The 15457-nt window shown below is 38.7% G+C and overlaps 1 protein-coding gene across 1 annotated transcript; it reads right to left on the reverse strand.

Moving 5' to 3' along the window:
* Positions 1 to 5486: 5486 nt before the first annotated feature.
* LOC119509271 (cytochrome b-c1 complex subunit 7) lies at positions 5487 to 13665 on the reverse strand. Its single transcript, XM_037803205.1, has 4 exons — positions 13577 to 13665; positions 9754 to 9825; positions 7397 to 7563; positions 5487 to 6306 (listed from the first exon to the last, which is right to left on the reverse strand). Exons 1-4 carry the CDS (start codon positions 13593 to 13595, stop codon positions 6229 to 6231), a joined length of 336 nt encoding a protein of 111 aa, XP_037659133.1. The 5' UTR covers positions 13596 to 13665; the 3' UTR covers positions 5487 to 6228.
* Positions 13666 to 15457: the final 1792 nt, after the last annotated feature.

Here is a 15457-nt window from a genome sequence, read left to right on the forward strand (position 1 = left end):
TCTCAGCCTGATGCAAAGATGGCCGAACGGGGCATTTCAACCCCCTCCCCTCCTTGCACAGTTCCTCTTTCCCAGCTCCGGGACAACTGGCGGGGCTCCAGGCTGTGGGCACAGCCCCGGGCAGGAGCTTTTCCAGCCCTCCAGGGAGCCAGCTGCGAGCCACGGGGTTTCTTTCACCTTCTGGCTCTCCCCTCCATTCCCCCGGCCACGAGGGTATCTTCAGCGGACTATCCTCCAGGCCAGACACCGAGAGGCCGGCCCAGTCCCCTCTTGCTGTGCTTTACTGTGTGGTTCCCAGTCCCGCAACTGCAGCCGCTCCTGGGTTTTTCCCTTTTTTTTTAAAAAAAGAGGCAGTGAGTCTCCAAACGCCAACCCCTGGCTTCCCCAGAACGCCGTGTGGCTGCGGGTCTTCCAGCTAGTTTACTCACTCATTTCAGAATGCAGACTCCCGGTTTCACCAAGTATATGGCCCCTGTGATACTAGCAGACCTCGTCCAGCTGGCGCATCGCTGTAACCGATATTCTGGGTCACTTTCTGGTTTTTATCTAGTGTTTTTCATGGAGGTGTTTTTTTACCCTGCCTCACCTAGCCACCATCTTAGTTTTCTCCCCTTTCATTTCTAATTTAGTTGTGTCCTCTCTATCTCTTTGTCAATCTAGCTACAGGTTTGTCAATTTTATTGATAATGTCAAAGAACCAACTTTTGGGTTCATTGCTTCTATTGTTTTTATTCTGTTTCATTTATCCCCACTCTCATCTTTATTTTCTTCCTTCTGCTTCCATTGGGTTTAGTTTCTTTTCCTAGATCCTCCAGTCGTGAGGTTGGATCTTTGATTTGAAATCTTTTTTTCTCCTTTTGAAAAATATAAGCATTTAGTTATAAATTACCCTCTCTGCCACATCCCCTAAATTTTGCTATACTGTTTTCATTTTCCTCAAGATATTTCCTAATTTCCCCCATGATTTCATTTGACCCATTGGTTAAGAGTGTGTTGTTTAATTGCCATGTATTTGTAAATTTTCCAGTTCTACCTTTATTGAATTCTACTTTCATTCCATTTTAGTTGGAGAAGATACCTTGTATGATTTGAGTATTTTTTAATTAACAGAAACTTGTTTTGTGACCTAACTCATAGTCTATCCCGGAGAATGATCCATATTCACTAGAGAAGAATGTGTATTCTGCTTTTGGGTGGAGTGTTCTATATATGTCTGTTCGGTCTAGTTGGTTTAGCATATATATGTCTGTTCGGTCTAGTTGGTTTAGCATATCATTCAAGTCTTCTACTCCTTATTGATCTTCTGTCTAAATGTACTATCCATTATTGAAAGTGGTATATTGAAGTCTCCTATTAATGTAGAACTGAGCACTTCTCCCTTCAAATCTGACAATATTTGCAACAGGTATGTTGGGGCTCCACTATTAATTACATATATATTCATAATTGTTATGTCTTCTTACTGAAATGACCCCTTTATCGGTCTATAGTGACTTTCTCTGTCCTTTTAACAGTTATTTTGCCTTAAAGTCTATTTTATCTGATATTAGTATGTAATCCCTGCTCCCTTCTGGTTACTGTTTGCATGGCATATTTTTTTTTTATCCTTTCACTTTCAACTACTTGTGTCCTTTCAGTTTCTTGTAAACAGCATATAATTGGCTCATGCTTTTTTATCTATTTTTCCAATTTCTGCCCTTTGACTGGAGAGCTCATAATATTTAAATTTAAAGTACCTACTGCTAATACAGGACTTCTCTATTTTGCTAGTTGGTCTTTGCAAGTCTAACTTTTTTTGTCCCTCAATTCTTCCATTAATACCTATTTTAATGTTTATTTGATTTTTGTGTGTTGAATCATACTGAGTCCCTTCTCATTTCTTTCTGTATACATTTTTCACATATTTTCTCTGTGGTTACCATGGGCCAATATATAACATCGTAAATCTCTAACCATCACGTTTGATTTGATTTCAACTTAACTTCAATAGCATACACATACAGTGTTCCTATAACCCTCTCTCTCCCCCACCAGTTTTTGTCAAAAATTATATAACTTTATATATATCTTTATACATTGTATTTCCAAAACCATGGATTTATCATTACTTTTTATGCATTTGCATTTTAGGACATGTAAGAAGTAAAAAAAGAGAGTTGCATACCAAAAATAAAATAGTACTGGCATTTATAATTACCCTGATGACTACAAGGTCTTCATTTCTTCATATTGCTTCAATGCACTGTCCGGTGTTCTTTCCCTTCAGTCTGAAGAACGCCCTTTAGCAAGCTAGTACTGACAACTCAGCTTTTGTCTGGGAATGTCTTAATCTCTCTCTCATTTTTGGAAGACTCTCTTGCCAGATATAAAATTCTTGGTTAGCAATTGTTTTCTTCCAGCACTTTAAATTTCATCCCACTGATTTCTTGCCTCTAAGGTTTTTTGATGAAAAATTGTTACTTATTGAGATTCCCTTGTACATGACTTGCTGCTTTTCTCTTCCAGTTTTCCCAACTCTCTTCCTTGTCCTCGACATTTAACAGTTTGAATGCTGTGCCCAGGTGTGGTTCTCTTAAAAGTTTGGGGCTATTTGGGCTTCTTGAATGGGCATGTTTATGTCTTTCGTTAAACTTGCTAAGTTTTCTGCCATCATTTCTTTTAATATTCCTTTTGTCCATTTCTCTTTCACTTTCTGGCACTTCCATAATGCAGATATTGTATGTTTGAATTTGTCCTACAGTTCTCTTAATTCCTGTCCACTTTTTTCATTTTTTTTCCTGCTTCTCAGCCTGAATACTTTCATTTTTTGTCTTTGAGTTCAGTGATTCTTTCTTCTGGCAGCTCCAATCTGCTGTTGAAACTGTTTAGGGAATACAGCATTTTATTTATTGTGGTCTTCAACTCCAGTGGGTTCTGTTTGGTTTCTTTTAAAAATAGCTCTTTATTGAGATTCTCATTTATTCCTTGTTTTTCCTGGTATCTTTTAGTTCCTTTTCTGTGTTTTATCCCTTTAAGCATATTGAGGATCATTTTTTGAACTCTTAATCCAGTACATGCAGTCTGGTCTTCAATGATGGGTTATGGAATTTCATCTTGTTCCTTTGGATGGGCTAACACTTCCTGTTTGTCTTGTAATCTTTTGTTGCATACATTTTAATATTTTAAAGTGTTAACTCCGGGATGTAGTCCCTGAGCTGTTACTTAAGTGTTTATCCAGCTAGTGATGGGACAGATATTTTTTTCAGCGTAGAAGCTAACAAAAACCAACCAACACACAAAAAGCCTTTCAGTCTTTGCAAATTGACTTTGCGTTGGCTAGTGCTTTCCTTCAGTTCAGCCCTCCTAAGAAGTTCTGAAGTTCTGCCTGAGGCAAGAATGGAAGTGTCAGGTCCTCTCCACCCTTTCTCAGTCTGGTTCTTGGTCTGAGATTACACTTCCTGATTATGGGAATTCAAATTCATCCTCTACCGTCTATGAAATACTTTCTCCCCATCACAGGGGTCTATTATATGACATAAACCAGGTAATCCTCTGCCCCAGGCCACTTAGTCTTATTTCTTACACTGCTTCAGCTGTCCAAAAGCTGTTTATGCCTGCAGGGAGGACAAACCAGAGGTGTGTTTCTTGGCCGTCTTTCATTCTGCCACTGGATAAATTGACACCAACATACAGGTAGCACATATGTGTATAGGGGTTACTCAGCTCTCTCTGAAGCAGGGTCAGGGACCCAAAACGAGAGTGCAGGTGGGCTCCACACCATGCTAGGGAAATGGTAGGGGAAGGAATTGCAAGGGCACTAAGAGATTCGCCTACCATTTCTGGAAGCTGTGTTTTTTGATTGGGCACTTGTTCAGTTACTATAATCCTTTATTTTCCCGAGTTCTAAGATGGCTCTGCCAGTTTTTGCTAGTTGTTTGAAGATTCTGTGGTGGAATGGCACTCTGGAGTGTCTAATGCTGCCATCTTGTTCCTCTTTCCCCTCAGTTGTTAATGATTAAGAGTTGTGGGTTTTGTTTTTCCACTCACTTTCATCTTTTTTTTTTCCCACTTAACATCAGAAGAAATTTCCAAGTTTTAAAGCAATCTTTATAAATGTACTTTTTTTCACTTACCATAGCTTGCTTAATCATGTCCTATTGTTGAAAACTTACACTGCTCCAAATATTTCACTTTTATAAACAATGCTGCAACAATTTCTTTTCTTCATAAAGCAGCTTTCACTGTGGTTACCAGCTTAAATTTTGGAGTCGTACACTATTTTATTTTTGTGAATGCACAATCTTGCACAAGTTGCTTGAATTCTGTAAACTTTACTTTCATCATCGGTAAAGGAGAGGTAATATACCTATGTCACTGCATTGTTATGACAAATACAGAATCAAAATGATCACTCAAATGGTGGCTGGTATTGGAATTATTTAGAACAATTTTGAGATTCTTAATACATATTACTAAAATTAATTTGGAACATTACACCCATCAACAGTTATGAGATTCAAATTCATCTGAAGTGGGTGAGAGCGAAAGGGAATTGGAGCATTACTAGCCAGCATTAAAACATTGGGGGTCCTTGGTTGTTCAAGAATTTATCATCTTAAGATCTACAACGAGATTCAGTACAGACAACTCATGACACAAAGATTTTACTAACTGACCCTCAAGCAAACAGTTCCTCACTAAAACATCCCTTAACACTAGCAGCTATAAACATCCTTATCAGATTCTCTGATTTCAGATATGGTTCCAAAAATATAATGCAAGTTGACTGCAAAGTGAAATGGCAAATCTTATTTATATTATGTACTCAAGTAGAACCGCTTTTACCAAGAGCAAAACCGTCATCAAATGAGGATCTGACAGATTTGGATCTGACAAGTAACAGAATCTTCAAGAATGATTTCAGGAGAGGTGTTTCAGAAAATAGTTTGAGTAAAAACTAGAAGACAGGCCCTTAAGGAATTTAATGAGGTCTTCTAATATTTTCACAAAAATTTCAAAAGACCCCCTTTATGATTATGTTGTAACTCAAAGACAACAAATGTGGAATGTCATATCACATCTTGGGGGGGGGGAGGGTGTTTTACACATACACAAATACACACCCGCTAAATACACATACATACTTTTAATTCTTTTAAGAATTTAAAATGTAATCTAAAACTTGTTTTTCTTAGTCTGTTTTGTCCCTTAAGGTAAGATCTCAACACTTGTGGACCACTGTGGGTTCCACAGAATTCCTTCCCTGCTTTGTGTGTGTCCATCCTTTTCACTCACATCAAAGAAAGCACTTCAGAATTTAGGAGTGGGAAGGATATTATCAAATAGTTCTAGTTTATATTCAAGGTAACCAACCTAAAACCTTAAAACTTTTAACTATTACTCATCTTCAGTCCTTAACAATATACTTTATAACAACAGTTGCTTTTTTTAAATAACAATAGTTTTGAGAGTAGACAAGTCACTCAAATATGGGGACAAAGCATAAATTGTCTTTATATTTCTATTTATTTTTCTAATGTCTACCTTTTGTTTTCTAATATACATATTAGCACAGGAGTACACATGTATGTTTTATACAACTTCATACTGGCACTGTGTACATGATTTATTTTTCAGTAGGATGCAAAATCAAATATTTGGAAGGCCTGTGGTTGAAAAGGGTCGAACTGGGGTTGGTTCCCAATCTTAGCAAACTGGGAAGTGAATCCTTTCTCTTTTCATTCTACTGAAGACTCACGAAGTAAGAAAGCCGGTCTGCTGGACTGCTCTATTTATTTCAGTTGAAATCAAGTACTGGCACTTGCTTCTGGCTCCATTTCATACCTGCAAGTTAGGCCCTTATGGAGTTGGCTTCCAAGCATCTTGCTAACCTAACAAAGGCAATATAAAGGTGACTATTCTACTTGGTATAACATTATATCCTTTAGTAAACTGACATTATCCAACCAGTGAGAACTGATTAAATTGTTCTCTCTCAGCCCCAGGAAGGAATTAAACACTAACTAAATGTTAGCTTAGAAGTTTGGAAAGAGTTATAACAAATAAGTGAAACCAGTAGTTAAGATTTTTGCAAAGTTTAAATTCAAAGACTCCAACAATGATTACAATTGGTATTTGTTTAAAGTAATATATTTGTAGCCCAAGTAGTTCTTAAATTGTACATTTTAGGTTTTACCAACTCCATAAAAATACTTTGGGGACAGCTGCACCCACATTTCAATTACATGATTATTTCTTTGCCCACTCTTCTCTCTCTTTTCTTTCCCGAATAACTTCTTTCAGATATGGTTCAAGATAGAATTTATCCTAAAGAACAAATAAAAGAATAGTATTATATACCACCATCATATATGGATATATCCCAAACACCCAATAGGTCTTAAACAACAAACAAAACCTGTGGTGGTTTGAAGCTGTATGTACCAAGAAAAATATGTTTTTAAATCTAATCCATTCCTGTGGGTATAAAACCATCATAAATAGGTTCTTTTGATAAGGCTACTTCAGTTAAGGTGTGACCCACCTCATTCAGAATGGGACTTACTCCTATTATTGGAGTCCTTTATAAACGGAATGAATACAGAGAAAGTCACAGAAGCAAGAAGCTGAAATCAACGGAACCCAGGAGGGAAAGGAGAGACCAGCAGATGCCGCCATGTGCCTTGCCATGTGGCACAGGAGCCAAGGCTTGCCAGCAGCCAGTCTTTGGGAAGAAAGAATTGCTTTGACTTGGACATTTTCCCAGAATCTAACTGTAAGTGAATAAACTCCATTGCATAAGTCAACCCATTTCATGCTGTTTTGAGCAGCCTAGGCAACTAAAACAAAACCCATCAAAATTAATTATTTTTATTTTCAATTTTACAAGATAAATTGTCAACCAGAGTAAGAATTATCTGCTTTTCTAAAATTTAAAACTGCCAAAGATACTGTAATAAGTTTCTCTGATCAGTTATGAAAAGGAAATTTTTCAGGGAAGAAAAAGAAATTATAGTCTACAGGCTCTGCTAGTTTTGATGCAGTTCAAGGTGGAGGGTCTGCTTCATAGAAGTCTCTCCTGGAAGCTAGAGGACACTCAATGGGCTGGTCACACCAATCCACATGACCATCTGATCAGGAAGCAGAAAGCAGAGGAAGAAAATGGCCTTGGAGGAAGAAAACTCGGAATCTCTATATCTGAGAATATGGAAGAGTCACTTCACCTCTAAGTCTGAATTTGTTTATCTCTAAAATGGGGCTAATACATGTTCTGTTAAGCTCACCATGCCATTGTAAGGAGAGTTATTTGACAAAATTTGGAGATCTCTAAAGCACTATAAAAATGAATGTGTTTCTAATGTTACTAATACTGAATCCTTAATTGCCAACATTATCAGATACATTAAAGCTGTTTTACCTCCTCATATTTTGTCCACTGCTCTTTAGGCAAGATCTGGTGTTTCATGCTCAGGTCCAGTGCTCTCTTAATGCGAAACACCCTGTCATTATAAACGTTCTCAGGAAGCCTTCTTATGGCCTCTTTTACATCTTCATTCTCAGATATTGTATCATCTCTCATTAAGCCTAGGATAGAAAACAAGAGAGTTAGATTCAACATGCATCTCTAAAATCAGGAATTTTTTTCTTTAAATGAGTAAAATCTTTATTATTTACATTGTAAGCTTGGGTGATATATCAAGAGTTCAAATACCAGGTACAATGGAAACTCTAGTAAGCAATGTATGTCTTACATAATAATGTGTTATTTCTTGAACTGTACTGTGGAAACTATGTGTGAGCCCTTTTGTATTGGTTTGAATCTGTTATGTACTCCATTAAAGCCACGTTCTTTTAATCCCATCTTGTGAGGGCAGACTTACTGTGTGTAGGATCTTTTGATTAGGTTGTTTCCATGGAGATGTGACTCACCCAACTATGGGTGGGACCTTTTGATTAGATTATTTTCATGGAGATGTGACCTCGCCCTTTCAAGGTGGGTCTTAATTGGTTTACTGGAGTCCTTAAGAGAGCTCAGAGCCAACACAGACCTAGATGCTTGGAGATGCAGACAGACAGATGTTTAGAGATGCTAAGTGAAGAGAGAAGCTTAGACAGAAATACCCTGGGAGAAACAAGCAGAAAAGCTAAGAGAGAAGCTAAGAGAGGAAATCTAGTTTGCCCCCCAGGAGAAGAAGGAGGACCCACAGGTGCTGAGAGAAGCTAAGACAGAAACCCAGAGACGTTTTGGAGAAAGCCACAGAAACCAGAAGCTAAATTCAGGAAAGGACCAGCAGACTCTGGCCATGTGCCTTCCCATGTGACAGAGTACACCAGATGCCATTGGCCTTTCTTCAGTGAAGGTATCCTCTTGTTGATGCCTTAGTTTGGATACTTTTATGGCCTTAGAACTATAAATTTGTAACCTAATAAATACCCTTTATAAAAGCCAATCCATCCCTGGTATATTGCATTTTGGCAGCTTTAGCAAACTGGAACACCTTTAAAATCCACAAATTTTTATAATATTTAAAGTGTCTACTATGTTGGTTTGAATGTATTATGTCCCCCAGAGAAAGCCATATTCTTTGATGCAATCTTGTGGGGCAGACATATTAGTGGGGATTAAGTTGGAACATTTGGATTAGGTTATTTGCATGGAGATGCACCCCACCCAACTGTAGGTGATAACTGATGAGATATTTCCATGGAGGTGTGGCCCCACACATTTAGGGTGGGCCTTGATCAGTGGAGCCATATAAATGAGCTGACAAATAGAAGGAACTCAGTGCAGCTGTGAGTGACATTTTGAAGTGCAGCTGTGAGTAATGTTTTGAAGAGGAGCTACAGCTAAGAGGGATACTTGGAAGACAGCACAGAAGCTGCAGATGAGAGACAGTTTGAAGACGGCCACTGAAAGCAGACTCTTGCTCTGGAGAAGCTAAGAGAGGACAAATACCCCAAGTGCAACTAAGACTGACATTTTTGAGGAACTGCAGCCTAGAGAGTAATGGCCTGGGAGAAAGCCATTTTGAAATCAGAACTCTGGAGCAGACGCCAGCCACGTGCCTTCCCAGCTAATAGAGGTTTTCCAGATGCCATTGGCCATCCTCCAGTGAAGGTACCCGATTGCTGATGTGTTACCTTGGACACTTTATGGCCTTAAGACTCTAACTGTGTAACCAAATAACCCTCCTTTTATAAAAGCCAATCCATTTCTGGTGTTTTGCATTCTGGCAGCATTAGCAAACTAGAACATCTACCTTGTTTTAAAATGCAAATCAATAAACTACATCTCTATTTTCTCATACTTTAAATCTGAGATCAAGATATCAAAGAACCTTAAAAGGGTAGTACAGTACCCTTTCTGTACTACATTATGTACTACATTACTGGACAGTAACATTTACAAAGCTTCCATCAAGCTTCAATAGCAAAACATGGTGTTCATGACAAATTATAAAGTTCTAAAAGTTCAGGAGAAAGATGAAGAGGAATGTATCATAAAGAAACATGTCCCAGGACCATATTTCCAGAATGCAAATCATTTCCATCTGAAACACTGAAACCATTCCATCCTTCTCCTCTCAAAAGAATGAAGAGGAAAGGAATTCGATTAAACATGATAATAAAATGTGACCTGGCTTTAAAATCTTCTGATGTACACATGAACAATTAGTTGGACGTATTTTTTTGGAACCAAAATGAGTCTTGCAAAAACACCACTCTCAGAAAAGAGAGAAAAAAAAGAAAGAAAACAGATGTATAGATACTCACCCAGTTTATTGAACCCTGCAGCATTGTAATACCATTTTCGAATACCATCCAGCCATCGGCCTGATGCTGCAACTGATAATGTCACACTGTTAGTTGCTACAATCCAGTTATATTATATGAACACACTGATAGGCAAGCAGCCAGTACTCTTCTACAGTTATCTTGTTAGAGAATATGAATATAGGAAAGTTTCCTTTTTTTAAAATTCAGTTTTATTGAGATATATTTACATACCATACAATCATCCATGGTGTACAGTCAACTGTTCACAGTACCATTATATAGTTGTGCATTCATCACCCGAATGTATTTTTGAACATTTTCCTTACACCAGAAAGAATCAGAATAAGAATAAAAAATAAAAATAAAGAACACCCAAATCATCCCCCCACACCCTATTTTTTCATTTAGTTTTTGTCCCCATTTTTCTCCTCATCCATCCATACACTAAAGGGAGTGTGATCCACAAGGTTTTCACAATCACACTGTCACCCCTTGTAATCTACATTGTTATACAATCACCTTCATGAGAAAAGTTTCCTTTTAAAAGCCTATACTCTATATACTGTAGAAAAACTGCTTTTGTATTTGCAGGTAAAAAAAATTAGGTGGCGGATCACGAAACAAAATGGGTAAGCTCAAACACCTACCTTACAAAAGCTCCACAGATAAAATTACTGCCACTCCAGTCCCTCAAACTCCAAAATCCCCAGCCTTTTAGGTGTCCCTGCTATCATAAGAATTCAAGGGAGGAAGGGAATGGAAAGGGGACTCAGAATTTCTTGATCATTTATAGTTTCAGAAATAGATTATATGAAATAATGGAAAATTTTTCAAGGGAGTTGGGATTGTATGTAAAGAGCATGAGATTTTAGGATAGGCTGGCAGGTCTAAATGGTCCCCACTCTTCTTTTATTCCAAATTATCTTTATTTCACTTGGCCACTCTCTTTAAAAATTTATGTATTTCTGGGAGGATTCCAATACCATTAATTAGTCATTTAAATATTACTATGGATGAATAAAAGAGGCCCACTTTTCTCCTACCAGTCAGTTACCACCAAGGAAATCAATATTTGAAATTGTGTGAGGAGAAACAGGTAATGTTGAAACTCTTTGGGGAACAGGGCTGAGCCCTAAAACTCAGCGAAGGATAAGGGCAACATGGCAGTGCCCAGCATTTATGGGAGGGATTCGGTACAGAAGGGGAGGTAGAACAAGTTCAAACTTTCTTTTACAATTTTGTCCGGGTCTAGCCTCTTACCAAGGAAGGAAAGCAAATTCTCCTTTTCTTCCAACTCCTCCTAGCCCCCTATTCCTTATCACATCACAGATGGCATGGCTTTGGTAAATTAAGAGCCATCTATAACACTCTAGAAAAACAAGTATCAAAGAGTCAACAACTTTCAAACATACTTGTAGAAGACAAATTATTCATAAACTTTGTACTACTTACAAATAATGTATGACTTTCAAGTTCCTCAATAGCATCTGAAACAAATCTTACAGGTTTCCCCTCTAGCCTAACAAAAAGCTTTATTTTTTAAATAAAGCTTCAAAAAAACCTCATATTACTTTTGAGCTTAAAGTCCTTAATAGGAGGTAGAAATTAAAAGTTCAATAACATGCACTTTGTTATTCTTTTATGTTAGTGGTGCTTCTTACAAAAAACAAAAACAAACAAAAAAAACCAGTGAGTGACCACTATATTCATTCAACAAACATGTACTGAAGTTGTGTGCCAGATATGGGGATACAAAAACACAGACACCTAGTCCCACTTTCAACCAGTCACCATCTAGTGGAAAAGTAGAGGCAACAAATACCTGCCATACAACAAGACCCCCACAATGCAAGGAGAATGCACAGAGTGCTAAGGGAGCCAAAGATGAGGGGAATGACACCTAGGGCAGGGGCAGCATTAAGGCTAAGCAAGGCTTAGGAACGTGATGTCTGAGTTGGGTCTTAAAAGAATGGATGGGAGTTACTCAGGCAAAGGAGGGTGGTGGAGGTAGGAGAAAGTAATATCACCAGAGGCGCACACACTCTGCGGTCAAACTGTCTGCCTTGAAATCCAGGCTCCTAAAGCTGGTTACCTCACTTCTTTGTATCTGTTTTTCCAACTCCAAAATGTGGTCAATACCAATTCCTATCTCATAGACATTGCTTGAGAGGAATAAATAAGTTAATAATAGTATTATATTATAGATTTCAATGTTATTTAAAACTCCTGTATTAGATATATATTAATATATCAACACTGTATATTATAAATCACATATATATTACAAGGATTAAATGAATAAATATTAAATGAGATCTTTGGAAAAGTGACTAGTGCTTTATAAGCACTTCATAAATGTTAGCTTTTATTATTATAATTAGGCAAAGGGCACAGTATAAGCAAAGCTGAAAAACAGCATTCTTTGTGAGGTAAGTTAAATGCAGTTAAATATAATGGGAGAAGGAATGAATAAATTCTCCCACATATTCAGAATTTATTCAAATTGAAGAAGGCTAAAGTTTCCTATTACTTCTTAGTTTAACCCAAATGTATTCAGGTAGCAAATGTTAATGGATTAATGGTGCTATTATCAGAATACTTTGAAATATTTAAGTATTTTATAACTTTACTACATGAATTAGGTATTAGGAATGCTCTTTGCCTTCCAAATTAAACATATTTACCAGTGGTAATAATAATATTCACTGAGCACTTACTGTGTCATGCACTATTCTATTTGCCTTACTTGTATAGCTCAGTTTACAGCACGCCTGTATTGCAGAAGCAGCAGCTTTGCAGAAATTATCCTATCAAAGAGCTAGCTAGTGATAAGATTGAGATCAGTTCTCCAAGAGAGCCTTGGACTTCAGTATTTGTCAAATTAATGAAACAATGAATTCTTAAGCGACTCTTCATCCTACCCCATCCCCCAAAGAGCTCAAGGTCATTTAACTTAACGGATTTTTTCGGCAATCTGTTTCCTAATAACTTCATAATTTCTGGGGAGCAGGAAGGAGGAGAGCAGTATTTTTAAAAAGCTAGTCCAATTTAAAACACGAGAAGGCAGAGATCGGCCAAAAAAAGAAACCCTACAAAACAAAAAACAACCAACCAACCAACCAACCAAACGTCAGAAAACCCGGCGTGACGTCCAGGCTGTTTCAAATATTAAGTTTAATTTCTTCGTTTTACTCCATAGTAAATATGCTTGTTTTTGTTCTGAAACAAATAAAAAATTCCCCAAATCTACAGATTAAGTTGCTGTTCCAGGTAACCCTTGATCTGCTGACTCTAATTACCAGGGTAAGAAGCGCGGGAGATGGAATAAGGTCCCCACCCTCATTCCACCCTATATCCGTCAATTACTTTGCCAATTACGTCTTCGGCGTGAAAGGGAACCTAGTATCTCCCCGGTGTCGCTGGTAGAAAAATTTCACGAGCTTATGAGAGCGCATGTATGGCTCCACAGTTAAGCACTTAGTGCATTTTGGTTAAAAGTCATCCACTAATGATCTCCTGACCGCTTTGCGAGTTCCGGGACCACAATCTTCTAAAGGGAACGACTGCCGATCACCAGCAGGGAAGGCCGGGGCTGTCGAAGACATTGCGGGCACCTTTACAAACAGAAGGTCCATATACCAACCGTCTGCGCAACGCCGGCTTGGGGGCAGCCACGCGGCGGGGAAAACACGTCCTTTCGCCTGGGCCAAAGCCTCCACCCTCCCTTACACCACAAACCTAGCCATGCAGAGTGAGCAAAGGAAGAGGAATATAAGGGCAAGTGGCGGAATAACCGCCAGACAGTGCAGGACTCACTTACCAGCTGGGCGGCCCGCCATTTTGACCCCAGGGCAAAGCGTTGCCTACCGGGTAAGTCCTAGAGGACGCGCTGGGCCCAGTGCGCAGGCGCCTTAGATCGCGGAGCGACGCGAGGCGAGGGTGGGCGGTGCCAGACGACGCTCGCGCAGGCGCCGCGCTGGTGGCCAATGTTAGGGATGCCGGGGTCAAACCAACAGAGTAATCCGGGAATTTTGCCCACCTGTTCCCAAGAAACATTCCTTATGACATGGAGGCAAGATTACTAGGCAAGCAATTAGGAGAACTGGCGTTAGCCTGGTTCTGTTACTAACTAGCTGTTGGAGCTTTGGTAATACTAATTGAGCCTTTTGTGCCAAAAACAGTGTTGTGCGTTTTACAGACATGTTCTCATTTAATTCTCCCAAAAAAATCTTTGAGATAAATACACTGATCCCCACTGGAGAGGTGAGGAAACTGAGGCTCAGAAAGGTTGGCCAGGTTTTATTCAACCTAGCCTGTTGAGGCGTTCAAATTTGGGACTCTGGATTCAAATTCAAGACTTCTTGACTACTGCCACATGCTGCCTTACTAATCCAGGAAAGACACTAAACCTCTTGCGTTCAGTTTCTCCAGCTGAACAATTACATCAAGCCACTTTAGGGAAAGGTTAGGGTCAGAAAAAAATTTATAATATTAAAACTATATTGCAGAATTCACATAAAACCATAGATAAATAAAACAGAAGCAAGTACGTAGATTTGCGCATTTGGAAAAGTTTCATACCCAACTTGTTAAGTCTAAGGCATAAAAGTCTAGGGACAGAAAATAGTTGAGGGAATTAGTATGACTGATAACTTGATTCAGTTACTGGTGGCTTTCTACCATTACCCACCAATACTGGCTTTTCTATAGTCTTCAGCTGAGACCTGGGACAGCATAGAATTCTGTCTCATTGTAAAGTCAAAAGGTTAGAGTTAATGGTCTTAGATCCATTCCAGTTCTAAAATTCTATCTGCTGCCTTCTTTGTCTTTTGTCTCTGTGATGCCACAATTTCTTGTGTAAATCTTATATGTAGCACTAAAAACTGATGAAAGAGTACTCCTAGCCTACACTAGCCAGTGAAGTCTTAATGTTGTGAAGAAATGCAATATATTTGTATAAGGGTACATTGCACCGCAAAAGGAAGTATTCAATAAACTTCTCTCCCTTCCTCTTCATCTTTTAAGTTCAGCTTGCTGGTTGCAGGGTGAAGAAGATGCCAAGAGAAGGAAGTTCTTATGTCAAGGCATGAAGTAACCAGGACAATCATCAAATCCTGTTTCTACAGGAAAGCTTGGATGTCAACTGGTAATCATTCGTGCCAATACAAAATATTTTTGGATTTTCTCCCTCCTGGTGAATGGTAGGATTGCACTTCCCTGCCCAAGGCATATAGCTAGCCTTAGCCAAGAAAATGTTTTTAAGAGCAATTCTCCATTTCCCTTTTTCTCTTCCATGGACTGGCCAATAGTCCATAAATGGTGGAGGCTCCATCAACCTGTATCACTAGATGATGTGGAGCCGAGCCACTCGTGGTCCCAAGATGGGTAATTATGAATGAAAGATAAACTTTTGCAGTTTCAAATAATGAGCTTTTAGGATTGTTCATTATAGCAGCATACTTAGCCTATTCTGAGTGGATTAAGACAAAATGAAGTTCTCAGCTACAAAGACCAGACAGGATGCTGTTCCATGCTTTGCCTCAAGGCTGTACCTTCATCCTTGTTTCCTCTGCTTACTGATCTCATCCATTGGACAGAGAACTCCATGAAGTTGCATATTTCTGCCACACTCACCACTGTGTTTTAGGAACTCAAATGTTTTTTGAGAGAATGAATAAAATAAAAACAGGAGGGCCACCAT

The sequence above is a fragment of the Choloepus didactylus genome, chromosome 14 (genome assembly GCF_015220235.1).
Source record: "Choloepus didactylus isolate mChoDid1 chromosome 14, mChoDid1.pri, whole genome shotgun sequence".
NCBI lineage: Eukaryota > Metazoa > Chordata > Mammalia > Pilosa > Megalonychidae > Choloepus > Choloepus didactylus.